This window comes from Mesocricetus auratus, unplaced genomic scaffold, assembly GCF_017639785.1.
Source record: "Mesocricetus auratus isolate SY011 unplaced genomic scaffold, BCM_Maur_2.0 Super-Scaffold_100018, whole genome shotgun sequence".
NCBI lineage: Eukaryota > Metazoa > Chordata > Mammalia > Rodentia > Cricetidae > Mesocricetus > Mesocricetus auratus.
The window spans coordinates 31043262-31071113 of record NW_024429199.1 but is presented as its reverse complement, the minus strand read 5'-3'; the positions used below and the strand labels follow the sequence as shown (position 1 = coordinate 31071113).

General features: G+C 39.6%; 1 protein-coding gene across 4 annotated transcripts in view; it reads right to left on the bottom strand.

The window, feature by feature from the left end:
* Adgrg6 (adhesion G protein-coupled receptor G6) overlaps positions 1 to 27852 on the bottom strand; it is a 126956-nt gene that overhangs the window by 45952 nt on the left and 53152 nt on the right. For 3 of the 4 annotated variants that reach the window (XM_040728158.1, XM_013126847.3, XM_040728159.1), the window contains exons 3-6: positions 14109 to 14450; positions 12159 to 12782; positions 3672 to 3740; positions 1446 to 1529 (exon numbers count right to left, since the gene is read on the bottom strand). In XM_040728158.1, coding sequence (XP_040584092.1) covers positions 1446 to 1529; positions 3672 to 3740; positions 12159 to 12782; positions 14109 to 14450 — 1119 coding nt within the window. The remainder of the gene's footprint in view (positions 1 to 1445; positions 1530 to 3671; positions 3741 to 12158; positions 12783 to 14108; positions 14451 to 27852) is intronic. The other variant, XM_021224404.2, reaches the window with a different exon arrangement.

Sequence of the window (27852 nt, the reverse complement as noted above, 5' to 3'; positions counted from 1 at the left end):
TATGCGCATACAAAGAGGGAAATGCTTAGTTAGAATTATAATATTCCCATCTGATGGCAGGAGTCCATGTGCAATATGGAAACTTACACTGTTGCTGTTTGCCTGGCATGGGGGTGGGGGAAGCGGTTGTGATGGAATCATAAATCTCTGTGGTGAAACTAGCAGAATAACCATAAACACTTCCTTGAATCGATGTCTTTATAACCCTAATGAAATTTATATCTATGTTTCATGTCAAATATTCCATACTTCCAGTGTAAATGTTCTTACAGAGGAAGTTGATGTAACCTCTGAAGCTATAAGGAAAATAAAACAAAAGCAGTGAACTATGTGGGTTTATGTTTCCCTGGTTTTTTTGGGGGGGTGCTCCGATGATACTTTACAGATGCTTGCCCCTGCAGGCTACAGGACTGGATTTTATAAAACTCCTTTGCTTCTAGTATCTCAGATTTGAGAATACTACTGTGTTGTAGGCGATAGTCACTCAATTGATTGGAACGTGTCTTTTTTACAAGAAACTGAAACTACTAACTTCAAATTGCAAATGGCTATGTATATGATCCATATGTGTGGCAGAATTAAATAAAGAATTGAGCCATCTGGCTTTCCTTCTACTGGTTTCTTACACGAAATAACTGCCATAATTGGACATTATGATTTGTACTAACATAAAGACTTAAGTGGAGGAAAAGGGCAGGGAATGCAGAAATTACTTGAAATTTTAACATTTAAAATTGGGGCTTCAAGTGGAGCTCAGAGTTAGGGCCTGTGCCTAATGTGTGGAACTCTGGATTCAAACCCCGGTACAGCAAAACCACCCCCAAACTGATTGGTGACCTGACTGATATCACATCCTAACCAGTGTTCTTCAGGAAGTGAAAGTGATAAAATGTGCAAATTGTTACCATGGCCACTGATATAGATTGCATAAATGTTTAAACACAAAGTTGACTTCCACAAAAAACTAATGCCAAGAATCAGGTTTCTGACACAGCGTGTCATCCTCTAAAAATCCCGTTTCCCCAGGTGGTACTCTAAGTACTGTCCAGCCTGCTGCCTGGATTGCACAGAGAAATCCTATTTCTCAAACAAACAGAAACGTTTCTCAGTTGTTGTAGTTTGACAAAACACCATTAAAAGGAAAGCACTTCTTTCCCTTCTCGGATGTATCATAATGGAAATTAATTCTTTTCAATTAATTACTTTTTCTTAAACCTTTCTTTGAAAAAAATAACTCAAAGTGGTGAAAAGAAGTGCTCAGAGTTATTGGTTCAACTGGGACTCAAGACACAATGATATTTGTTTTACTGGTCTTAAAATGTGCTAATGAACCAAGTGTTGTCAATCATAGAACTTTGCTGGCACAGTCTGTATTTCCACTCTCAGAATACTATTTCACATACTCTAGACATACTAAACATAGGATCTTACCAAACGAATCTTACCATTCTTTTGTTTACGGACTCTGTTAGTAACAGGGATATTAGTGGTGACAGTGGGTGGTGTAGTACTAGGAGGGCTTACAGTAGCTGGTAATAAAGACGAGAAAGATGCAATTTTACAAGGGCATAAAACAGTTAATACAGATAAGCAATCTACAGCTAATATATGAAAGTGCATAACAGAGTTGCAACTATTTCATGCTGCTAATACAATAGACTAAAGCTTACAATGCATAAAACAAAGTAAAGCTTTCTATGGTACATTAAGAATCAGTTTGCATGGCTTTGGTACTACGTTACACAAGGGTTTAGAGATGGCACGGAGCAACTGGAGAAAACACAGTTGGGTTCTACACCACATCTGCTATCAACAGGCTGGTAATCACATGGGAAATTACTAACTCTTTCCAGAAACTAGTTCCCAGAGACTCTTTAAAGAAAGCTAAAAGTGGGCAATCTGCATAGATTTACACTTTAGAAGTTGCCCAAACTAAGTCAGTCTGGACTGATACGCAGAGACTAGAGAAATAAAATAGCAAAAATAACATGTATCTCTCCTTGAAAAGATAAATGAGAAGGAAAAACAAGGGAATGGTGTGCGTGGACTCAGTCAATCATTTAGAAGCCCCAGAAGCTTCACAAACACTGCTGGGTGAGAAGTATTCCATAAGGTCAATCCTTAAACGAAGCTACTCTCTAAGTCGTATGTCTGAGCTGTTTGTCTGACTTTATAATGCATAAACAAGAAACCCTCCTGCAGTGTTTCAACAGCTTCTTTCCTGGAGATTGTACACCTCTGTAGGAAGAAAATTAAGCAAGCACATATGGGTCCTTCAGTTTATCTTATGGGTGCATTTTTGTTAGAGCACAGTCATGTGTACAATGATTATCTGTTATATCTTTTTAATTAAATATTACTTAAGCATAAAAGAATAAAGGGCTGATCCAGAAGACTGCCTTCCCAAGGCACCAGAGAAAATGCTGAACTTCTTGATGTACTGACAATGGTTTTCCATTCTAGAATAATATGAAAACTTAACAATGGAAATAAATTTTTAAGTTGTGAACAACTGTGTTCATCTTAATGCGAATGCATCATGAGATTGTCTTTGTTCCTTAAGGACAAAACAGGGACTAAATGAAGAGAAAGCTGAGCTTCTCCTTTGGTCCACAGAATGAGTACTTTAGATAATGATATTAAAATGATAAAAATTAATGAATGTGTAAAACTTTTGGACAAAGGTCTTCTGTTATATTTTTATACATCTATTTCATAACTGCATGGAGTTCATGAAAAAACAAACAATGTAATTTTCATAGGAAATTGATTAGTAATAATATTCATGTTATCTTCGAAGGGAAATCCAAGAATAGTCAGTTTCCTCCTGGCCCTGTCTGGCTGACTCTCAGACTCCTAAGAGCCTAAATTGTACTTGCTTGTTCTTACTTCTAATCTGTCACTTTTGTGCCATGATTCCCTTAACAAAGCCACCTTCTATGCAAAGGCATGCCCTTGATTCTCATGTGGAGCATAGAAGATGCTACTTTTTATAGGGGGATTTAGCATGGCAATGGATGAAAACCGGTCACAAAAATTTAGGAGTAAGGATAAATTTAGGAAACACATTCATATTATTATTTTTGCTACATTTTGCATACATACATAACTATATTATTAACATGCAACTACTTAGTACATAAAACAATTTTATCTACAATGTAATCATTAAGCACCAAAATAATTAACATAGTAATATTAATATTTGTTTACTTCAACTATTTTCAAGACTCAAGTTATATGACATAATATAAATTGTCTCATGACTTCATCTTCAAATCTTATCTAAATATTCAACATAAGCTTTCCCCTCAATTTACAGATATGAGCACTTCTTCAAAATACTGAGCAACTGTATATCCAAGACACTTGCACTAATCTTGTGCAGAAATGTTGGGAGAGATGAAACCCATCCTTTTAAGAAGCATATAACCGTTCACATTTAGGAAACCCCATGGTTTATGGAAATATGGCCAGTGTGGCTGATCTGTCCTGACAGCACATTATTTGGGTACTGTGCATCCACATCGCTAAAACACACCCAGACATTCTGTTTTCCTGTTTCTGTGTTTCCAGGTGAAAGTTAAAAAAAAAGCAGCAACAACTAAATCATCCCAAACAGCAAGCCTAGGAACATAAAAGGTCTCGGGAAGACGAATTCTGCTCCCTACCTTGACAGAGAGACCCCAGATCTGAACAGTTCGTCAGCTCAGCTGCCGGGAGCGGGATCAGGTAGGAACCTAGGTCAACACAGAAGCATATGCAAATTTAACTTGTGATTTGCTGATGTTATCCAAAAAGTCAATATTATGAACCATGTAATTGGTAAGGTAGAAACAATGTTCTGAGAGTTGACTGACAGTGCTACAACACGAAATGTCTTGTGAGGTTACCTTAGTTTCCTCAAACACAAAACTGAAGAACTAACACCACCTTCCATATCTTCAGCCCTGGTTTTCAACCATTCACACATGAAAGGAGAGTGATTGTTCCTTTAAGTTGGTATAAAAAAAACACTTGGGGCCTTTTTGAATAATTAACTATGAGACTCAGGTAGCAATTCATGTAAAAAAAATATTCAGGGTACATTTCAACACAGAACTTGGATATTATGAATTACACACAAAATGCAGATTTTTTTTGTTCATGTCTGTACTCTGCAATTCCAGAAAAATCTTTCTGTGATTTCAAGTCAGCCCTGTTTCGTTCAACTTCAAGCTGTCACTGATTCCCCAGCAGGACACAGACACTGAGCTGATTTCTTTCAAGCAGAACTATCAGGTGCTCTCTGTTGTTCTGAATCTTCCTGTACTAATTATGGGCTAAACTTATTGCATATAATAGGGCATTTGAACAAAGATATAATTAATATACATTATACATACATCATACATGCTATTTATCTAATTTTGAAAGACATTGGTGTAGTGGTGTACTCATGCTAATGTTTACACATTTGTCCAAGTTTCCCATGGGAACAATATGTGAAGGCGGAGCGGGTACATGAGCTCACAAATTATGTCTAATTAGGTAAGTGACAGACACAAGCAGAAAACATCTCAACAGTTTAGTGGCACCTAGGGATGTATATGGTTTCCTCCTTCTTAGATGTCTCAAGCTCTTGGCTCACGGAAAGAATTCAGGTACATTAGACCTTCAGGAAGGTCTGTGGTGTGACATTTGTTGGCAAAACAAAACAAAAACCTACTTCAGGGATTCCGGCAACAAATACAGACACTTTACCTACAGTTTATGAGATGTGGGGGACGGAAAGTTTTCTGCTGCCGTGTCTACTTTCAGAGAGGCCAGTGAAAGCTAGCTTCACTAACATATGTCCAAGAGCCTAGTGAAGAGTTTTGACAGTGGTGGTGGCCAACAGGAAGCTGTGTCATTAGCTTGGTGACAAGAAATATGACACATAGGCACTGAGGTTGCAAGAGCTCTGAGGCAACAAGACAGGATTTCTGAAACATGTGCCTATGCAGTATTGAAAAGTCTGGGACCAAACAGAGTTGACACCAGAGTATTAGAGTAATCACAGAAAAGTATGGGGATGATCCGGTAAACATCAGTGCGGCCTGCAGAAGGCCTTCTAGAATACAAACAGTGGGGACAATGAGCCTCCGAGACCTTCTCCTGATGCTGAATCCCATACCCAGAGGTTGCATGCTCAAGCTTCGCTAAGGAAACTATGAATGAACTAACCACATTATGAATGACAGCTAAATGTAGTCAAAGCTCTTTTCTAAGCAATTGGAATAAATGAAAGGGCACTTGGTAAAACTATAGGCTACAGTTTGAAAATAACAACTTTTGGTGTGGGGAGACGCAAGAAGTTCAAATAACATTAATCATTCAGGTTTGACATCCCGAGTCTCAAGAAGACAGACTCAATGAGATGGGCACAAGGAACATGAAGACAGAAGACAAATTGTGAAAGAAGACTAATTGGAAAGAGGAAGAGAAAGGGAAGAATTGAATTCCAACTTGAGAAACTGGGCATGAGGACATCATAAATGGAGAAAGGAAACAGAAAGAGCATAGATTTATCTTCTGTTATGTGTGGCAAGGGAAGCCATTTGCCTGTAGGACATCTATCATTCACAGGTGAGAATCTGTCTTTCTGTACAGGGACTAGTCAACAAAAGGTACCAGTGAGTTTGAGTTCACCGGAGTATGGGTTCAAGAAGAGAACGAATTGAACTTCAGCTATTGCTACATTTAAGTTTCCAATGCGGAGATTTGGGGAGAGAAAAGCAGCTCTCAGTCAAGGTTTCATGGAGTTTAAGCAAGGAACGTTGAATGGAGGGTGTGGCAACAATGAGGGGAACTGGAAGGTTGAAGTGATAAAGACTGAAAAGACCTTTAACTCCACTGCACAGGAATTGGTGTCCGTCTCGTGGGAACAATGAAAGTCAGACTGCAGAGTTTTGGAGAGCGAACGCAACAGGAGGAAGCCTGGTTGTGCAAGGAAACAGAGATAGGGAGGGGCGGTTTTGAAGACTGAAAATCTAAGCAAGCATGTACCCTGGGAAAGGCATGTGATGTGGCAAAGTTGAGCGAGGGAGGCGACAGAGGGAGAACTTATCTTGAGAGCTTTCTGCCCCTTGAGCATGTCCACTTTTTCCAGAACCTCACTTCTATAGGCGTCTACGTTTTTAGAAAGGACTTCTGAAAACTAACAAGCCTTTCCAACGCGTGTGACTGGAGAAACCTCAGCTATTGTAACACAGCACAGTGGAGACTTGGTTGAGGTTCCCCTAGGTCTCAGATTACACACAATGCTGGCAGTCCAGGGCTCCTTGAAGGCTTCAGAAAGTGATATGGTATCTCTCCAAGACAAAGAGAGATAAGGGACAGTGTTGTGGGAAAGAAGTTCTTAGGCTAACTCCATTTCCACTCCAGTATATCTAGGAACTCAGAGGTGGGAATATGGAGAGATGTCAGAGGAGCCATGATTTAGAACAAGCACTTGACCATTTTATCAGATTCATTTCAATCTGTGGCTTCCTCTCAGGGGAGATTGTAAACATTTGCTTCTGAATATTTTCATTAGTTGTTCTTTCTAGGGGAAGGTCAAGTTTATCACATTGCTGGTGTTGTATAAATACTGAATAGATACCATCGTATTATGATCTCACGGAGCAATAGAAATTACATCTGAATATTTTTAGTGCACATGGGATAAAAACAAGTGACATTTTTAATTAGAAGAAAATCACACTGGCAAAGGAAATCTCATATTACAAATACCTGGTACGATGTAAGCAAATACACGAAATACAAAAAAGTATTTCTGGCTATGGGGAAATGCCATTGTAGGTTTACCTACTCAGGAAGTTGAGGCAGGAGGACGACTTCAGTGCAGGAATTCAAGGCTAGTGTGGTGAACATCTCAAGAGACCACCTCAAATAAAAAGTAGGTGCCCTAAACATACACAAAATTTTCATTTCTAATTCATTTGAGTTTTCATTACCTAGTATTCTAGGCTTACAGATTTACCAACTGGAGACTGGAAAAAGAGGCAAACTGGTCTTTCGGGACAGAGACCTATCAATCATCAAGGATGCTTGTGTGATCTCTGTGTGTTGTCTGGCTTTCGAGTCTACTAAAGGTATTTAAAGCTTATTATCTAACAGCAAAATTTGGAGTCACATTTTATTCATTTTTTAAAAATATCATGAAAATGATTCGTTAGGGCTGGGCATACAGCTCAGTCGGTAGAGTGCCAGACAAGAACCCATGATGCCTTGCAGTTCAGTTCCACTGCATGAAACTGGTACAGCAGAGCGCATCCTGGCACTTGGGTGATGGAGACAGGAGGATTACATCGAGCTTATCCTGGATAGATAGGGACTTTCAGCACAGCATCAGTTAGGGATCTTGTCTCAAAAAAGAAAAAAGGGCAATTGAAAAACAACAACAAAAAAAAAACATCTTCAAAGGCTGTGGCCTCCTCTTTCCACTGCTCCTCTCCCAGCAGGCTACTAAAAGGAATCACTCCATTTATACAAGTTATGCTAGAACTCATTGATGTGCACACAGCAGCATATCTCTCATCCTAATTAATAGTTTTACTAATAGTACAGTAAGTTGAAAAATTCAGAAAAAATACAATCCTCTCCAGGTGTCTCATTTGTTACTAAGATGAATTTCCTAATTTTTCATAGGTAAATGGATTATAAAATTATTTTATGATTTTTCTTTCATATTTTCCCCTTTTGTGCTGTATTGTGTGTGTATGTTCATGTATATAACCATGTGCACATGAGTTTGAAGTTGATGCCAGGTAGCTTCCTTGATCGCTTTCCATCTTATCTTTTAATGTGGACTCCCTCATTCAACCTGGAATTCTCTGATTTCACTACACTACTTAGTTAGTGTGCCCCAGAGACTCCTGTCCCAGCTTCTTCACTGCTGGGATTACAGGCTTTTTAGGTGGGTGCCAGAATCCAAACTCAGGTCCTTTGTGCTTTTTAGTTGTATTTTATGATGCTTCTATTATTATTTTGTATGTGCAATTATTTCTGAAGATCACTTATGCCCATAATGAGTTTGAGCACCCCCAAAGAAAAATGTGATGTCATGATAAAGCAATTATATTTCAGTTAAAAATGACCTACTAATCTAATAATGGTGAGTTCAGTAATTGACTGTGCATGGAACTAAGAACCAGTAATTGAACGTCAGACCTGTGAAAGTCAAGACTGTAATATATTATATAGTTATTTATAAAAGGGAATGGGAATTAGAGAGAAATGGGGCCTTAGTGATGAGAAGCAAAATTTTAGAGGTGAGAACGAAAACCCACAAACCTCTAGAAAAGAATAACAATAAAGTTGAGTACTTACAACTTGTGTCTTATCTCTACATCCACAATGGCTAAGAGATGGGAGTGCTTAAGAAATTCTGGATAAATAATGTAACTTGCCTGAACTTTGACCGTTTTTTATACTGTACCACTCCTCAGGAAAGAGCAGCAATCAGTTAAATAAATAAAACCAGAGAAAAAGTACTGTCTGTTCTTTGTGAAAATGGGTGGGCATTAGCCAATGTCTAAGCCATAATCGCAACACAGGCAAATACTTATACCCATAATTACAGGGTCGGAGAAGGAAATGACCTGTTCCTGAAGGTCATAAAACTGGATATGGTTGAAAATTGTTCTAGGAAAAATAAAGATGCTATAACTTAAAAAAAAAAAACATTGATGCTATGACATTTGTATCAGTAAAGAACTGACAAGATTGACTGTGATTTTTAAAAAAGACAAACCAGTCAAAAAAGTCTCCATGTACTTAGAAAAAAACTAGGAAAACAAAGCAGTGTGATTATAAAATTATTGAAGCATTTACTGATGACATTGGTTTTATAGTTAACGCATGAGATAAGTGACAGCATACTTAAATATTAAATGTAATCTGTCCTGTCTTACCTCCTTACTTTCCCTTTATATAACTTATCCAGTAACACACAGATGGAAAACATATTCATTTTCTACCACAAGTGGATACTAGAATAGTCAATACTTGGCAGACATGCCAGTCTACTGGAATGCAAGGAATGAGACTGCACTTTCCCATTGGTTACTGTATTCATTGTGAGCATGTGGAATTATGATGACTATAAACAGCAAACCACAATATTTTCTGGAGGGAGGGGGGAGGTTAAAATGTTAATAGGGCACACTTTATTTGTCTTGATTATTGAAGTTTTGCTCAATAAACACGGCCAAGACACAATCTTTGTACAGGTATTTCCTGTCCATTCATAAGTGACTTGGATTCTTCAGCCCTAGGCTGATGATTAAGCAGCAGGAAATTCCATCTCCCACCAATCCAACTGACAGGCACAGCAAGACATCTGGGGGCACGCAGTCGTGGGAGGGAGAGGGAAGGCATAGTCACCCTGAATGTCAAGATGACTGCCATAAAGTTACTGAGATTCAAATGCATTGAGTCCATAAGACTTCACTGCTCCTAGGAAGAAATCATTTTGCAGACATATGAGCATGCATTTGATACATCCCGGTAATCTTTAGGCTTTAAGATGAGAACCTCAGAGGTGGTTACTGTTTAAAAACATAGAAGGAATGCATGACCTCACTTATGTGTGGAATCCCAGGGAGTTGAAATCATAGAAATAGAGTAGAACGATGATTCACAGGGGCTGAAAGGCACAAGGCGGGTCACCTGTCCTTTACCAGCCAAAGGAGTGATGACAAGCTCGAGTAATCACTTTAGAGATGTACTATACTGCACAAGGGTTGTAGGCGAAAGTGACATAGTGTGTGCTTAAAGTTGCTGAGAGGGCGCTGACAGTGTAACCAGTCTCTTGTGTTCCTTTCTCTGGATACAAAACACTAAAAGCGAATCGTTGAAGGCTTAAAATTTTCTCATTATAGATAAATGACTAAGTATGATGTAGTAAAATGAAGTAGCCACTTCACAATATAGCAAAATGCCATGCAACATAAATACATATGGTTTTGTCAATTAAAATAGTTTCAATTAATTATTTTTTTAAATGGTGAGGTTTCTAGGCATGAATGAATGATGTGTGTGTTGATAAATCAACCTCCTCAGCAGCTGATGTGTCCTATGCTTCACTTTCCTCCATATTTGTAAGGAGTGGTCTAAATAGAGATCTTCACACTTAAATGCCAGCTAAGGGTGGGAAGACAGGCCTGAAGAGGAAGAAGCAAACCAGAGAGGGAGGACAGAAGTGTGATGATGCCTGAGGTGAACTCTAAGCCTCTTCAACAGAAATAGCCACAATGTAGCTCCAACACTGTTATCCATGCAGAAATATTGGCCAGGTATTGGAGTTTGCCAAAGAACTGAATCATTCATTTTATGTGAAATCTAATCTTTCAGTGTTGGTAATAAAGTCACAATTGAAACGTATAGTGTGTAATTAATGTAGGTAAAGAACACATATAAATCTGGAGGCTGACACCTGCCACGTCTAAGGACGCATAGGGGCTTTCTTCTGGAGTGCCTTTCCTACTGTTGTTCAAAGTGTAAGTTTCAACAACTCTTAGGATTCTTTGGGCTAGTTTTGGGGCTCAACAAACTTACTCATGAAGATCAACAGTAAATATTTCAGGATGCTGGGACTTAGAAGAATTGGCAACAAATATTTTAAGATAATGGGCCATACTTGTCAGTATCAGACATTTGGCCCTGTTAGCACAATCACAGTGACTTATAGTACATAAATCTGTGAGTATATTGGGTGTCAGTGAGGAGGCCTAGGGAACCTATTGAGCCTTGGGCAGCAGATCAGTACCCATCCCAAGTATACACACGGACTTTGGACTCCCATAGAACAATGTGAGGTGCACTCTCACCCTGAACTCTTGGGGAAGGGTCTAGGCCCTGCCCTATATGAAATGACAGACTATGGACACCCCCATGGAGGGCCTCACCCTCCCTGGGGGAATGAGGGGATAACGGGGGGGGAGGTTAGGGGGAGGGCACGGGAGGAGGGGAGGGAATGGGAGAGGGACCTGGAACTGACTTGTGAAGCAACCTCGTTTCTTATCTAAATTTAAACTGGAAAAAAAAAGAAAGTTATTTGAATGCATGTTAAAAAAATCTGTGAGTATAACTGTGTTCCTATAAAACTTTATAAATCGAGTTGTCTCCCTTGAGCCCTCCCACCTTGCCAAACTTTGGTATAAAGGATTTTTTCCAATATCACATAAAAATTCTTTCGAAGCCGGATGTCGGTGGCGCATGCAGATCTCTGTGAGTTCGAGGCCAGTCTGGTCTACAAAGCGAGTTCCAGGACAGCCTCCAAAACAATACAGAGAAACCTTGTCTCGTAAAAACAAAAAAAAAATAATTCTTTTGAATAGTAAGTCTCTGTCTTTAACTAAAAGATATGTTACCAACACCTGAGAATTCATGATATGACATTTTAAATTGATAGCAGCACGATTTTTATAGGTGTTTAAATCAGTCCTATAATAAAACATGACTTCTAGGATTAACTTGTATGATATAAAGAATACTGAATAGGATTCTATTTCAATATACTCTTTGTTACATACAATCATTTTCCAAAAAGCTCCCATTCAGCTATTACCAATAATGTCAAAGTTGAAGCTTCCTAAAGAACAACCTAGAAGGAAAGAGTATTGGACATGAGCCACAGATGTTTGCTGTCAAACAAATGGAGATGAAAGTTGAAAGAAAATATAATGAACAGGTGGATATTTGACTCTGGCTGAATAAACACTGTCCTACATAGTGACTGTTTATCTAGGTAATGCAATTGAAATTCTGTTTCAGAATGAAAAAGATCAGTATAATAGGGCAACATTTTGGTGAGTAAAAATCACAACTTGTTAATTTCTTGTAATTCAAATCAAATTCAGAGTCACCTGTGGGCCAACCATTATGACTGTTTTGTTAATGATGAACTGTGATATTTTGTGAATACTTAAGAATGGCTGGCAAGCCCACATTCACTAAGTAAACATGGCTCATCATCAAATGTATCCTGTCAATGGCTAAACTGGTAACAGTTTTAAAGCTAAAAAAGTGATGATACTACATATGGGTATTTATACATAATTTCTCAATGATGAATATTTTCACTGAACGGTGCTAAAGACATGAGGCATATGAAACCCGTGTCACAAACTTACCACAGCTCAGATTGTTCTCAGCTTTAAGAGCCTGGGTTGGGATGCTCCAGAAGTCATTGTGCCAGTCCACAACATTCCCGGGCACACTACAGCTGAGGTTGGCAAGGACTCTTGGTTCCATTGTAAAATTCCAAAGTCGAAAGTTATAGATGCTGCCTTTTAGAGAGGCAATTTCATCTCTGTTGGAGCCCAACAACAATGTCCCATCCCCAGGTATGACCGTACTCACGGCGGAACTACATGGAACCGTTTCAAAGTTCTTTTTGAAATTTACGCCAATAGAGCCCAAAGCATTATTCCACACAAGACAGAGCTGTGCAAAGTTTTCTGTGAAGATGTCTTCATTTTCCTTCACAGGAAATGCACTGTTCAGCAAGCATCTTGAGCCAGAAATCGACAGGAAGTAGCCATCGTTGGCCTTTTCGAAACTGAGCAGCTGTTTGAGGGACTTATCGGAGTAAGAGAAAGCTATCCAGTCGTCATCTTCATTCCCAACTTTGGAGACTTCAAAGCACAGTGTGAAAGCACTGAGCGCAGCAATGGAGACACTTTTAGAAACTGATACCTGGTAAGCATCAAATGTCTGGGGCAAAATGACCTTTTGATTCCGTAAGGACACGGCAACTAGGAAAAAACATAAAGTCAGCATAATTACAGACTGTGAGCTGAGATGCGAAATGTCTACTGTCTCCCAGTTCTCTACCACTGTCTTCTAATAAACTTCACTTACCCTGTGAGCCTTTGCTATCCCCCTGCCTGCCTCTCCTCTATCGCCAATCTTTTACCAATAGTACTGCAAGAAAAATAACAATAAGCAATCCCACCCTGTTCACCTTTAATTATGATTTCACTCACAAGGAAATGAGTGACAGCCCTGTTGGCATTTTATTCATCTCTGCACAAAAATATTAAAAATTAAAAAATAAAACTCCTGAATAAGGAAAGACCTAGCTTCAGGATGATTCTGTTTGCACATTATGGATTTTTTAAGTCCACTATTTTATTTATTTATTTATTTATTTATTTATTTATTTATTTATTTATTTATTGGTTTTTACAAGACAAGGTTTCTCTGTATTGTTTTCGAGGCTGTCGGTCCAGCCCAGCCTCGAACTCACAGAGATCCGCCTGCCTCTGCCTCCCGAGTGCTGGGATTAAAGGCGTGAGCCACCACTGGCCAGCTAAGTACACTATTTAAAAAATAAATACTTTCTGAGCACAAACTAGCTCTCGTTGCACTAACAGTTACCTTTCACCCTCTCAAACATTTGCAGACAAATCCCATGCCTTCAGGATTTCTGTGCCCCATTCCCTTACATACTAATTTTCTGCTTGACCTCTAATAAATTTATTTTAAGGGAAGTGCCTTGTATGTCCAAGTAGAATAATTTCTAAATGGTGGTATTTAAAACTTCTAGTGGGGAGATGTTAGGGTTACAGATTTTCTTTATTACTAGTAGGCTCCTTTTTTAAATTTTATTTTTATTTTTTGCCGAGCTGGGCATGTACCATACTTAGAAGGCAAAAACAAGCATGTCTCTGTGAGTTTGAAGCCAGCCTGGTCTACTTAGCAAGTTTCAGGCTAGCCATGGCTATAAAGTTAGACCTTGACTATTTAAAAAAATGAAAATAAAAAAATGTTCTGTAGACAGACAATCTAGAATTCAGTTCTTCTGAATTGCTAAGGAGGAGAGTTTGGATCTAGTCGTTCTAGCTTGCTAAGGAGGAGAGTTTGGATCTAGTCGTTCTAGCTTGCTAAGGAGGAGAGTTTGGATCTAGTCGTTCTAGCTTGCTAAGGAGGCGTCTCAGAGACTACTAGTTCTCACCCTTAAATCCTGACCCTGACAATTCCCATTCACATAGCAGAGCATAGTTCTGTCCTCCAGCCCTGGCGTTTAAAGTACATGCTGAGAGGAAGCAGAAGACTGGCACCGTCTGTGGTTTACATACCTCGGATGTAGCTGGCGTTGAAACCTTTCTTCTGGATACTAAAGTCACTCGAAAAAGACACGTGCATCTCATTCACAGTTGAGTTAAATGACAGGCCTTTGGCAGTGGCTCCACAAAATTTTGTCTGGCTCTCTCCATTATCAAGGGATACTGAGTCATAGATGCAATTGGGAGCTTCTTCAATGTCAAAGTCATTAAATGTTATTTGGATGATGTAGCCGGTAGGGGCTCGGAGGGTCCATGAGCAAGACTGGGTGTTAGGGTAGTCATTAGGGTAGCATGGAGAAGTAAAAGTTCCAGAAGGACTGGATAGGATAGTCCTGCAGTTGTCACATCCCCACACTGTTGATTGGAAAAGACAGAGAGATGGATGGAATCAGATAATGTACAATAAAACAAGGATACCGTTCACAGAAGACAATCAAACAGTAAACATTTTTTTAAAAAATCACTGGAAACTAAGAGGAAATGAAAGCATCTCAGGGAGAAAACGAAATGCGAAGAGCATTCCAAAAAGTACAGACGAATACACAATTTTAGAGAGCAAAATTTGAGATTCTGAGAACCCAGAGAAGGGTAGAGGAACTCTGTCATGCAAGATGCATAGGGGTCCTGCAGGTGCCATACATGGCAGATGATTTAAAAGAGCATATAAAGACTAAGGAGCCTTCAGGAGATCTCACTAAAGGTCACTGAGAATGCTAAAAATCTCTGCTTCAGAGAGACACTTCTTGGGAGAAAGGTTATAAAGCCACACATATGGAGTTCGATATTATAAACCATGGATATATACAAAGAGAAACTCTTGGGAAATAAATGTTGAAATACAAAGCAGAACAAAAAGCACATAAAAATTTGGACAGGTTATGTTAGTAGTTTTTTTCAAATGCAAATAACATCACTATTCCTTTTGTTTAGCATGGCTGGTGGTTATCACCTATGTGATCATGTCACTTACTCATACATTCAGCAAATATTTATTGTCTATTATATTATATCAAGACAGTCTTTATATGAAATATTAATACTTCAGGCTTAGATCTAAACAATATTGACAAATGGTGTGATAATTTCAGTTTTCAGCTTGACACGAGATAGAATCACTTGGGAAGACATTCCTAGTGCAGGACTGTCTAATCAGGAAAGTCTGTGGGGTTGCCTAGGGGATTGTCTTATTATGTTAATGGGGTAAAAGACCCATCCATTGTGGGTGACTCCATTCCCTAGACAGGAGACCCTGAACTATCTGCAAACATGGAAGGAGCTGAGGACAAGCATTAATCCATGCCTCTCCACTTCTTCACTATGGATGCAATGTGATCAGTTGTCTCAAGCCCTTGCTAATTTGACTTCCCTGCAAGATGGAACTATTAGCTACCATAAACCCAGTCTCCCCCAAGTAGCTTTGGTGAGGGTATTTTATCACAGTGACAGGAAATACAACTAAGGCAACTAGTGACAAAGGCAGGAAGAAGAGTAAAGCAAGGCAAAGATATGATAAATGAAAGATAGTATAGTTCTCCAAAGGGGATGCTTAAACAGAGATCGTACTGAAGTTAGCAAACATGTCATAAGAGCTCAAACAATTCAGTCAAAGGCACAGCACTCTACTGAAGAGAGTTTTTAGTCCCTGACATTGAACTGTCAGTTCCATAGGTCAAAGGCTAGGTCTCCTCTACACACTTCTGTTTTCTCAATGCACCAGGGGAGCTAACAATCAATGTTAATTGAATGTAGTCATGTAAGAGAGTCTTGTTGGATACACAGGGAAATGCTACTGTAGCATTTTTCATAAGAGAATATTGAGGATCTTTTTGGTTATTCTGAACTGTGGTCTGGCTACCAGCTGGAATGAAAAAACAAGGTCTCCTGTGTCCTCATTTACAAGTGCTTCTTTAGAAAATACTCATGCGTTAAAAATAGTTGTAGAAATAAGCATAACAATATTGTGTGCACAACATTCTAGATAAATGGCTAGAAAACCAACACACAAAGTTTCACATAATAATAACTGTGTCGTGTAAATCACTTTCCTACATCTTTTACTAGGTGGAGCGGAATGACTACACAATTGTTTTTCTTGGGAGTGGCAGCTAGCATACACATCATTTATTCTTCTATGATACATTGGCACATTGTCAAAGGCTGAGACACGTTAGCCTGCTGAAGGCCGCTTTTCCCTGACTCTATTTCCTGGGTTTAGCTTGTGTTTTGTGAATTTTTTTGAGCTCTGTTGCCCATCCAGTAGGCCTAATCCTCCTGCTGTTTTTTTCAGAGTCTCTGACATCTTGATCATGGCCAAAGACAGAAGGAGAAAACAAACTATGATTGTCAAGTGTCTGTCCAAACCTTCTCTTATCTCTCGCTCCCCAAAGCATCATGTAGCACTACCCGAGAGAGGTTTTGTTACTTATACTTGTGGTATTATTTGCTCACTGCCTGTCTTCTCCCATAAGTCTATAAACTCAACAAACAAAGGCCGCTTACTGGGCATGTTAGCCAGGGTTCCGGAAATACCCCAGGGTGTTCCTGACACATGAGACATCAGTGGTCAAATTTGTAAGGACATAAAAGAATAGCTTAAATGACCAGAATGTGTCTAAATTAAAGAATGACTACACACAGTGTGTAAACCCAAGTCAAAGGAAATGCAAGCCTGAAAAACGGGTGAAGAATACATGGGCTGTGGCACGTCCCTGGATAGGGTTCGGGGCTCTTTCTTGTAATCAATTCATGCATAGCAGTGACTGAGATGACTGGGCCTCTCAGACAAGTTGAGTTTCTTTCACTGAATCCCAGGCTCAGAAGAGAAAGAAGTCACCCTAGCCTATAATTTATACACAGTAATAGACATCAGAGTTTTTAAAAAGGAAAGCCAAAAAAAAAAAGAGAAAAGAATTTTAAAATGCAAGCAAACAAACAACAACAAATAAACCCACCAAGTCCCATGCTACATGAGCATGTGGACAGGGGCATCATTTATCTAAGATGAGATACAATTCCCTGTATCTAAGACCCACATAATATGCCATACTTCCTGTATCCATTCACCAAGTTCTTCCCTAAAAGATGAATTGAGAGTATGAAGAATTAAAGTTTGACTTGTAAAACTGGCTACATAGCTAGAGCTAGTTTTGAAATTACTTGTGGTGTGTGGTGTGGGAGGGGGGTGTATGCCATGATATGTCTGAAGAGGACAGAGAACAATTTTTAGGAATCCTCTTTCCACTGTGTGATCTAGGGATTGAACTCAGGTTCTCAGGTTTGTAGAACAAGTGCTTTTGTTCACTGAACCACCCTGTTGGCCCTTGACCCAAGTTTGTGCCTCAGTTTTTCCTCCTTTACACCAGGGATGATATAGAATATGTACCACTCATGAGGTTGTTGGGAGAGACACAGGGGTTAATACTGGAGCATCTTGGGACTTGCATAAAGCATATGGTGCTTATGTTTAAGTGTTGAGTATCATTGCTCATTACGACAGCACAAAATCTGTGCATAATTTGCAAGAGTTCAAATAGCACCCACATTGTAGACTCTCTTTAGCCCTCAGTCAGTAGTTGGGAAAAGAGACAAATGATACAGCAGTATAGAGAATTAAAATTACTTTTGAACCATCCTTCCACAAGACCCAACCTCAGTAAACAGACAGCATCTCCAGATTGCGCTATTGCAATGCCATTATCTCAGTGGACAGAATGCCCCAGCAATAGCAATAGCAATATATTTATTAAAGTCACAAATCACTTTACTATAAATGGATTTTGCTACATATTTTCTCATTCAGCATCATAACAACCAGGGAAGTTATTCCCACCTCCATCTTTGGTTGATACAAAAACCACTCACAGAGATTATGTAACATGCTCAGGGTTATAGTGCTAATACACAGCACAATCAAAATTCAAGCCCATTGCTCTGAATATGTATTTTGTTCTGAATATGTATTTTGTGAAAAACATATGGGCACAATGAAAAGATGCAGGGCAAAGTGGAATGTGGAGATAGAAATTATTAATGGCAAAGTCCCAATTAGTAGTGTCATTGCCTAAAATGAATATATTTCAAGAGATTCACTTGAAATGGCCATGGAATAATCAAATGCTAATTGATTCCTATGCTATGAGCTATCCCATTAAGAAATTAACTTGGGGCTAGAGAGAGAGTTCACCGGGGAAAGTGCTTGCTGCGCAACCATGAGGCCATAAGTTCAGATCCACAACATCCATGTAAAATCTGGCTACAGCAGCATATATCTGTAACCTCATATGCTAGTGGCCTAGAGACAGGTAGGTCATGGAGCCACATTGGCCAGTGAGTCCAGCTGAAAGGGAAAGATTCATTTTCGGTGACAGAAGTTATAATTTGGAGAAGACAGGAAAACCCCCAATATCAACTGATGCATGTGTGCACTCGTACGTACATATACATCCACAGGTATGTCACACAAGTGTGCACGCACACACACACACATACATGTATACAAGAAATGAGTTTATTGTCTTATAGAAAAGTCTTTTTAAAAAGCTGGCCACTGAAGCAGTCACTGAGTGGGTCTTTTGTAAAACCATGGCTAACATGTGTCTTTAAAAATCTCCCGAGTAAGTCTCCCACTTACTGTGTTCTCAAAGACATACACAGTAATGTGTTTTACACTCTGGTTAATAAAAGAAAAATGTTTTCAGGTAAGGTAAACAATAACAAACCAAAACACACATTTAGCCCTGTATATGCACCTAAATAAATGCCCTCCACTAACTTGCCTATACCATACAAAAACTTAATCATCTCCAAAAAACCTGTGTGCCCAAACTTTTCTCAAATTGCATTTGAGCAAACACTTATTGGCTAAATAGCCAATATCTTTCAAAAATTTAGTTAAGTTTATTCATTTTATTTTGTGTGTGAATGTTTTGCCTGAATGTACATATGTGCATCATGTGTGTGTTTGGTGCCTGTGGAGAACAGAAGAAGGTATTGGATGCTCTGGAACTGCAGTTACAGATGGCTGTTGAAACTATATGGGTACTGAGAATAAAACCCTGGTCCTCTACAAGAGCATCAATTGCTCATAACCACCTAGCTATCTCCCCATTACCAATGAGTATTATCTTAAAATTTTATTTTTTTAATTTCATAGATTTTTATCCTTACTCTCTATGAAATCCAAAACGCATGTTCTTTAAATATTCACCAGATGGGAACTTTTGATCCCAGTTGTTCAATAAGTCAAGTTAGAAATCATTTGTAGTTGATTTTTAAGATCTCCTTTATCAATACTATGCTAAATTGTAAGCAAAATCCAGGTGTGCTGCACTCCCACTGATAGAGAGTCTGGGAAACAGGAAAGAACCTAAAAGATAGGCATATATGCATAGTACCCAAGACAAGAGGATGGAGACAAGATCCCCTGAATGGATGGGGAACACGGCGAGGGGTGGGGGGAGTGGGACCTGGGAAGAAGAGAGGGGGTAAAGAGGAAGAGAGTTGGTCATGGGGGAACAGGAAGTTGAGGGGGTGGGGGTAGAATAGGGAGAAGAGGGAATCATAGGATCGAATACAGATCAGGCACCAGAGCGACCTCGAGTGATCTAAAGGGATAACACCAACTGGCAAGCTAAGCAATAGTGGAGAGACCACCTCGAATGCCCATTCCTGATAATGAACTTGATGTCTATAACCATCCGGGAGCCTTCATCCCATGACTGATGGAAGCAGAGGCAAACACACAATTAATCACTGAACTGAATCCAAGGAACCCAGTGACAGAGAGAGAGGAGTGATGAGCAAATTGGCAAAGAATGGGCTGGCAAAACCAGCAGAGACAGCTGATCTGAACAGGGGAGAGCTCTTGGACCCCAGACCGACAGTGGGGAGGCCAGCATTGGACTGATCTGGACCCCCCAAATGTGAGTGTCAGCGAGAAGGCCTGGGCAACCTATGGGGCCCTGAGCTGTGGATCAGTGTCTATCCCTGGAATACAAACAGTCTTCGTGTGCCTATAGCACAAAGAGGGATGCTCTCTCAGCCTGGACTCTACCCAGAGTGAAATGACAGACTCTAGATATCCCCTATGTGGAAGGATTTGGCAATAGGGTGGGAGGGTGGGGGAGAAGGGGAGTGCGGGAGGAGGGGAGGGAGGGGGAACTGGGATTGACATGTAAAACAAGCTATTTAAAATTAAAATAAAAAATGATAAAAAAATTATGAACATGAAGAATCATGAAACCATTCATCTGAGAAATACAATTCATATAAGACAATAGCTACAATTTCTGGGTAAAATCTTTAAATATGAGATGTCTGTAGGAATGCTTACAAATATGTATGTCTTTATGAAAGCATGACTTGATTCAAACCTGATAACTTTTGTTGACTGTGAAATGTAAAATAGTGATTGGGCATACAACAAACATTGAACCTGTACTGTCTTTTTATACATTTCCTGAAAGTGAAATCCTCCCACCCAAGAAATAGTGATGAATGTTGTTAGGGAAAGTGTTACGTCTTTCAAATTTGAAATGAATCTAAAATGAAGGTATTGTAATTACCATAATGTCAATAATATAAATATAATAAATCTCTGAAATGTTTATTTAAAAAAATCCAGGTGTGAAGTACACCTGCAGTCCCAGCATTTCAGAGGCATTGAAGTTTAGAGTTCAAGGTCATCATTGGCTATGTAGAAATTTCCAGAACATCCTGAGTTCCATGAGACTCTATTTCAAAAGCAACAACAATAAGGCAATAGATACATAAATATACTTAAATATTATTATCTGAGTTCTTGGCTAGATGTAGCTATGGATTTGAGAAGATGGCTAGGAAAAGTCATCTCCAGAAGAATGCAACTTAAGTTGCCCTGCTTCATTCATCACTTTAAGTCATTGTTTGCAGTATTTGTGGTGATAAGTCAAATTGCAAGAGATTTTGAGCTCATTTCATGCTTTGAAGGTTTAAAATATCTAGTAGCTATGGCTGTTTCCAAATATCAACCCTAAACTCAACCAGGAAGTTGAGAATTCTAGTGCCAGTTCTATCATCAAATGGTCAAGATAGTCACGTGTTTCTCCAGTTCAAGTCAACAGCTGCCAGAAGGAAGTAACATCGATGGAATGTAAATAACACTCTAGATGCTGACATGACCTGAATGTTGATAACATTCAGAATGGACAGCTTCATCAGAGCAAGTATTTAATTCATTTCCGACTGCTCTGCACATTTTCAGGACCAGAAGGAATCCGAAGGCAATCTGGCTGTGACATCTGTGATTGTGTTAATGTGACAGACTTGGCAAGGGCACAGTCCACCCTCACTGTTCTCCTTAAGCTCTGCTTTCAGAGAGAGCATTCTCATCTTGGGGAGGATCTCAGGCACACCAGGCTGATACTGGCCCTTTTCATATTGTCCTGGAGCTCCCCGCTGCCATGTGACACTACCACTTCACTCCCACACCCTTATGACACCGGTCCCCCCAAAGTTAACCAGATGATTGTTTCATTTCCTCTTGTGATTATTCAGCCTCCAAAGCTCTTTTGGGAACAGCATTCATAGGAAGTTATCACAATGATTTAAGCATGAGTTCAAAAGGAAATCATTTACTTGGATCGGTTTAGTCAGGTTTGACGCGAGAGAAACCTAGGAAGATATGGAACTGAAGGTTCTCTGATGGGGCAGCCTTCAACTTGGTAATGTTTTCAGTGTCTCAATATATTCCCATGCACTCCACCCTCAAAAACATCTTGGCCTTCTGTAATATTGCTCATGTTTCAACTTCCAAACTTGTCTACCCTTAATCACCTTGTCAAGAGGACATTCCATACTCAACAGCAAAAAGCAATATTTCATTAAGCAAGTGAACTGTTATCAATCCTACTAGAGTCAGCTTGTTCTGGAGTGGCACTGTAGATCCCTTAAAGGGAATTAGAAACTCAAGCAAACGAATATGCATATGCACACCCATGTTCATTTTCACAGGAAACTCTTCTCCCTCAAGCAATGGCTGAATCTTTCCTGTCTCTCATAAAAGAGATAACTTGAAACAACATGAACTGAGTGTTATATTGCTTAATCTACTTCTTGACTAGTATGTTCATGCACATCCCTTGCCCATTCATGTTCATAGCCTGCAAACACATAACTCTGGATTAATCAAGTCAAGAGTCGTCTACCAGCTAATTAATTAGCTTTCAATACACTGCTGGAGAGACTGTATAAAACCATGATGACTATTCATACTGAAGTTTCCAGTTTTATATCTCTCATGCTGTATGAGCCTGATGCCTTTGAACACACTAGCTTACGAGTCTTTTCCCTCTTCAATCCTACTATCTCCTCCTACCTTCTCAGCCCCCACAGCCTTCCTTTACTAGTCTTCATCCTACTGACCTTGTTATTGAGAGTGTGGTCCTCAGGCCATCAGTAGTGGCATCATCTCTGACATTAAGAATCGCCTAAATAGAACTTTCAGGTTAAAATTTTCAAGCAATTCTAAAACATGCTCCTTTAAGCAATAGCATGAGGCATGCTTGCTCTGAAAACAACAGAAATCTACAAAACTCTCTCACATCTAAGGTTTGGGGAACACTGCAGAAGAGAGGGTGGAAAGATTGTAAGAGCCAGAGTATCAGGGAGCTTGCTGCAAGATGGTGTCTCCTTGTAACGCCAGAGGCTACACCAATAAAGTCTCGACAACATGACTGGCCAAATGTGAGCTGCACAGGGATGACACCAATGGACATGCCAAACTGGACAGGAAAATCCCTGTACCGAGAACAAAAGGCAACTGATGAGCGCAGGGAATGGGAGACGTGATCCTCCCCAAGGAAGAGCATACCAATTGGTATTCCAGTGTCGAATTGTCAGACCTGAAAACATGCATACAAGTGACATTATGCAGACCAAAGCAGGTTGTCTTTAGGGATATATATGTATAGACATATGTGAATGCAGTAAGAATTAATTTTAAAAAGAGGCTATGAGTTTGCAGGAGATCTGGGGACTTTGGAGGAGGAATAGAAAGGAAGAAAAAATATCGTGGTTATATTCTCAGGAATAAAACTGAAAAAGAAAAAGGAAACAACAAAAATATCCCTAAAGTTGGACCAAAGGAAATGGGTGAAAATAGATATAGTAAGATTTCATTAGAGACTACAGAACAGCTCTTCTCATCAGTGTGGGAAATGTCTGCAATTAACTCCTCCTTCAGTCACAAGGACAAGGACATTATCGTCTGCTCGTGCTCTTGAATAAAGGATCTGCATCTCTTGCTGCAAATTCTGGAAGGAGGGGATCTAACTAATCAGTTACGTACATGGCTCGGCTCCTTCCTTCAGGGTAGGGCTCTGCCCACTGGACCACAGTTAATGACAATCTCCAGGCACAAGACTACTCCTGAAAGAGTTTCCTCTGCAGCCCTTATTACCATATTTGCACAGCCTGCCCCCCGGGGTGGACCCCGACCTGATGGGAACCAAACCACAGACTTCCTCAGTTAGATTTTCTTTCTGAGAAGTGGGAGATAGAGACACAGGTCATTTATTTTGTCAGAGAATAAAGCTGAAGGGCTGGCCAAGAAAAGGCAGTGAGGGTGTCCCCAAGGGAGGGGACATAGAGAAAACAGATGACAGCAGTCAGACCTGACAGGCTGACACACTCTATGTGCAGCTAAATGTTCCTGCAGCCAACATCCTCCCAGGCACCTCTCTCTATCCAGCTCTTTCTTTCTACGCATTCTTCCTGCATGATCTTATATGAGCAAAGGCTTCCATGGTGTTCAGATGCCAGCGGCATACATGCTTACCCTCACCCTTGCTTGCAATGTTTGCTAGACATCTTTACTTGGATACCCCACAGGCCCAACAATCCAAACGCCATTCCACAGATAATTTGTTTTCATCTTCTCTGATACTGTTAGTAGCATGATAGACACCCAAGCTAGGACTCTGTATATCTCTTCTCTCTTTCTTTTCCAACATTTCAAACATGTTATCATTTATTTTATTTGTGGTTATCAAATCCACCCCTTCATCTAATTTTCTTTTATTACCACACAGGTTAAGTTTCTTATCTTTTTTCTCTCAGATTAAGTTCAGCAGCCAGTCTCACAGTCACTTAACACTCTTGCCACCTCCAAGTCACCATCTGTATCACTACCAGAAAGACCTATTAAAATTCAAATATAAATCTGAGTTTTTCATCTCTATCTCTAAAATGTTTGATTGGAACAAGTGAATAACATACACAGTACCTCATTTAGCCCTGTTCTTACTTCCATCCCCTACACCCACTCATTCAATAAATACTTCTGAAACCTCTATGTGTCTGTAGTCCCAGGTTCTGAAAGTACAGTAACATATAAGACAGCATCCCTGACTATATGGGATATAAAAACTGTTGAAAGTTATTGCATAGACATAGATAGATAGATAGAAAGATAGATAGAAAGATAGATAACAGGTAGTGAAATGACTCTAACTGAACAAGTAGTTGAGTGCAATAGTCTATGTTTACATTTTGGAGAGTAGGTGACAAGATCAGATGGCTGATGAGATGGCTCAGCAATTCTGAGTACTGGCTTCTTGTTCGGAGTACCTGGGTTCAATTCCCACACCCACATAATGGCTCACAACTGCCTATAACTCCAACTACAGGTGATCTGGCCACTTTGGGCACTGTACATACATGGTACACAGACAGGCATACAGGCAAAAAAAACCATACACATAAAGTATTAAAATTCAAAAGAAGAGAAATGGTGCCATGGTGTTTGTGGTGTGACCAGGGGCAGACCATCTATCAGCACTTGTGGGACCCTGGATTTGATCCCCAGTATTACAGAAAAGAAAAAGCAAAGGATAAGGGAAAATGAAGAAGGAGAGAAAAGGATTAAGGGATGGAAGGAAATATGTCTAACAGATTAAGTAGAAACCTGAGACAGAAACATGGATTTTTGGAAGTGGGCCAAGTAGAGAGGAAGAAAGGAGAAGCAGAAAAGTTCTGGTCAGTGCGGTTAGCAAGGATGACGGCCTGTGTGTAAGATGGAAGTTGGACTGTTTAGGGAACAGAAACCCGAAATAGAGTGTGAAAAGTGGTGAGAAACAGGGAATAGACAACAACAACAACAAGTCAACAGAGGTAGCATTTGTAGGACTTTTGCAAGCCCTGCATCTCCAGCAACATCAGGAAAATAAAAATAATAAATAGGGTTTAATTATGGGAAAGTAAAATGCTCAGAGCTTTCTTTAGCACCAATTGCTTTAAATTTCCACACAGTTACATGAGCACACTGCTACCAGGGAATAAAATGCTTTTGACAGTCACTGCCACCTTACTCTGAGGACTTGGAAGATGACAAGAGGTAAAAATAATGACCAGCGACCCTGAAAATCTGCTTTATAAAGGAGATGGTGGTCTCAGTGGTGGGCCACACTAGTTTCACAAGGACTCAACCCACTAAAGCAAAACCTGGCCACTAAGAAACAGCAAAGTAACATTCAAGTGTTCATCAATGGTCTGTCGTACTTATCACCTGTGTGTTTTGTTACCCACTAAGAGAGACTGGAGAAATCTTGGGAGACACTCACCTAATGTTCATGTCACTTTACTTCCTCAAAGAAAAAGAAGCTTTACACATGAATTATGTCTAGGCAGCATGGAAGGGCCAAACTACTTGCCTGAAAAGGATATTGTCAAATAGCACCTCCATAAGTAACAATCCTGGGCTTCATAAAAGTTCATTGCTGCTCTTAATACCCAGGACAGCAATGATGTCATTACTGACTACATAGCATATTACCAATTCCTGAGCACATGAGTTGTCCACATTGGAACTATTCTTGGCCTACAGTGGGATGCTCAAATGTGGCATCTGAGAGTTCCTTTCATTGTAATTGTTATTGAAGAGCTCAATTTGTTAGTTATATTCATTTCTACCACCTACCCATCCATCCATCCACCCATCTATCCATCCATCCATCCACCCATCCATCCATCCATCCACCCATCCATCCATCCATCCATCCACCCATCCATCCATCCATCCATCCATCCATCCATCCATCCATCCCTCTGTTCAGTTTTCTGGGTGCCTAATTTCATGATATTCAGTCTTCTTTTAGATGTCTTCACATGTGGTCAACAAAACAAACTTTAAGAGCTGATGACTGTTATTACTTCCTATTTGTTGCATGTAATGTGGTGTAGGTGATGAACCTGAAATTAACAGCTAGAGTAAATCTGGGGTTTGCACATTTTCCTTCCCAAAAAGGTGGGAAGGCATATGAGAAGATGGTAGTTGGTAGGATAGGTCTGGATGTTAGCTCAAGTTTTCCACATGAGCCTTTAATTTGAAGTAATAAAAAACCACTCCAGTTTGTGCATATAAATGGAATCAGTTTAAATAATGAGGGTTTAGAGAAAAAGCAAACTGAAGGAACAATTGATAAACTTTCTGTCTCATTATGGAAAATTCCTTTTTGCAAACTTCTTAGCAATAAGCTAGAGCTGGTACAAAAATTCTGTAATACAGATCTTTTAAGTAGAATTTTTTTCCAGTATGACCATTCTATACATGAGAAATTCTTGTTTAAATATGCTATCTATTAGCTTTTATGTATTATCAAAATCAATTACTTTAAAAATATTTATATAGTATTAACTTCCCATATATATCTCAACTATATTAGCTGAGTTCGTTGTGAAAGACAAAAGAGAGAAAAGGATGATTTTTAAATTTCCTGCACAGTCTCAGATTGAACTTCTGAAAGCCTCCTCTGGCTTTATTCTAACTGTATCACAGGGCCTAGCTGATACCAAATATTTTCCATCACTGTGGAAAATCATAGTGTGGAGAACATAGTCAGGAAGCTGAACTGGAAACTCTCCAGATTCTCCGGATCGAAAACACCCCTTCGAAGGCACAGTTTTTAAAATCAGAACACAGTCATGGAATCCCTACCACTCTGTCACGAGACACAATTAACGGGCAGAGAGGCAGAGAAATTAAAATGACAATCAACAGCAGTTAATGAATGATTCTGCTCTCTCAGATGAGCCAAGGTAGGTTGGGTCTACTTGACACCATCTGTCACGACTGTGGGAGTTGGTCGTATTACCAGCACATCACAGACACTCTGGTCGTGGCTTTTCCATTAGCCCATGTTATAAGAGTAAGCAGCCACAGAAGCCTTGTTTTCCACATCTCAAAACAAAAGTTTCTTTAGTTTCTAAAACCCTGGGATGGGTTATAGGTTCAGCTATAGCACAGTAGAGCTCCAGTTGTTTCTTTGCAGGAAAGAAAATTGCAGAAGAGTCATGAGGAAATCTGGAGGTTCCCTAAGGAAAGGATCATGATGTACAGTTTATGAGGTCAGGAGGCAAGAGGGTCGTTTTGGAGTTTCATGAGACCCAGCCTATTTATGTTCATCTGTATACTTTGAAACCCTAGGTCCAAGTCCCGGAGGGACAGCCAATACAGGTTGAATACAAGAGAAGCTAATGGCAAGCAAACATCCTGGCTCCTGGGGTACGTTGCTGCTGCTCAAGAAATTTTCCACATCTTGCTAACAGTGTGTATTATGCTATTTTGAATACGGCTGGCTTGGAATTATAGAACAAGCTATGACAGATCGTGAAGATTTAAAGTGTGGTTACATCAGGAAAAGAATCAGCTCCCTTCTACTTAATATGGCCAAGTTAGTGTGTTCTCCATGCCAACCAGTTTGCTTTACAGAGAAACTAGTTT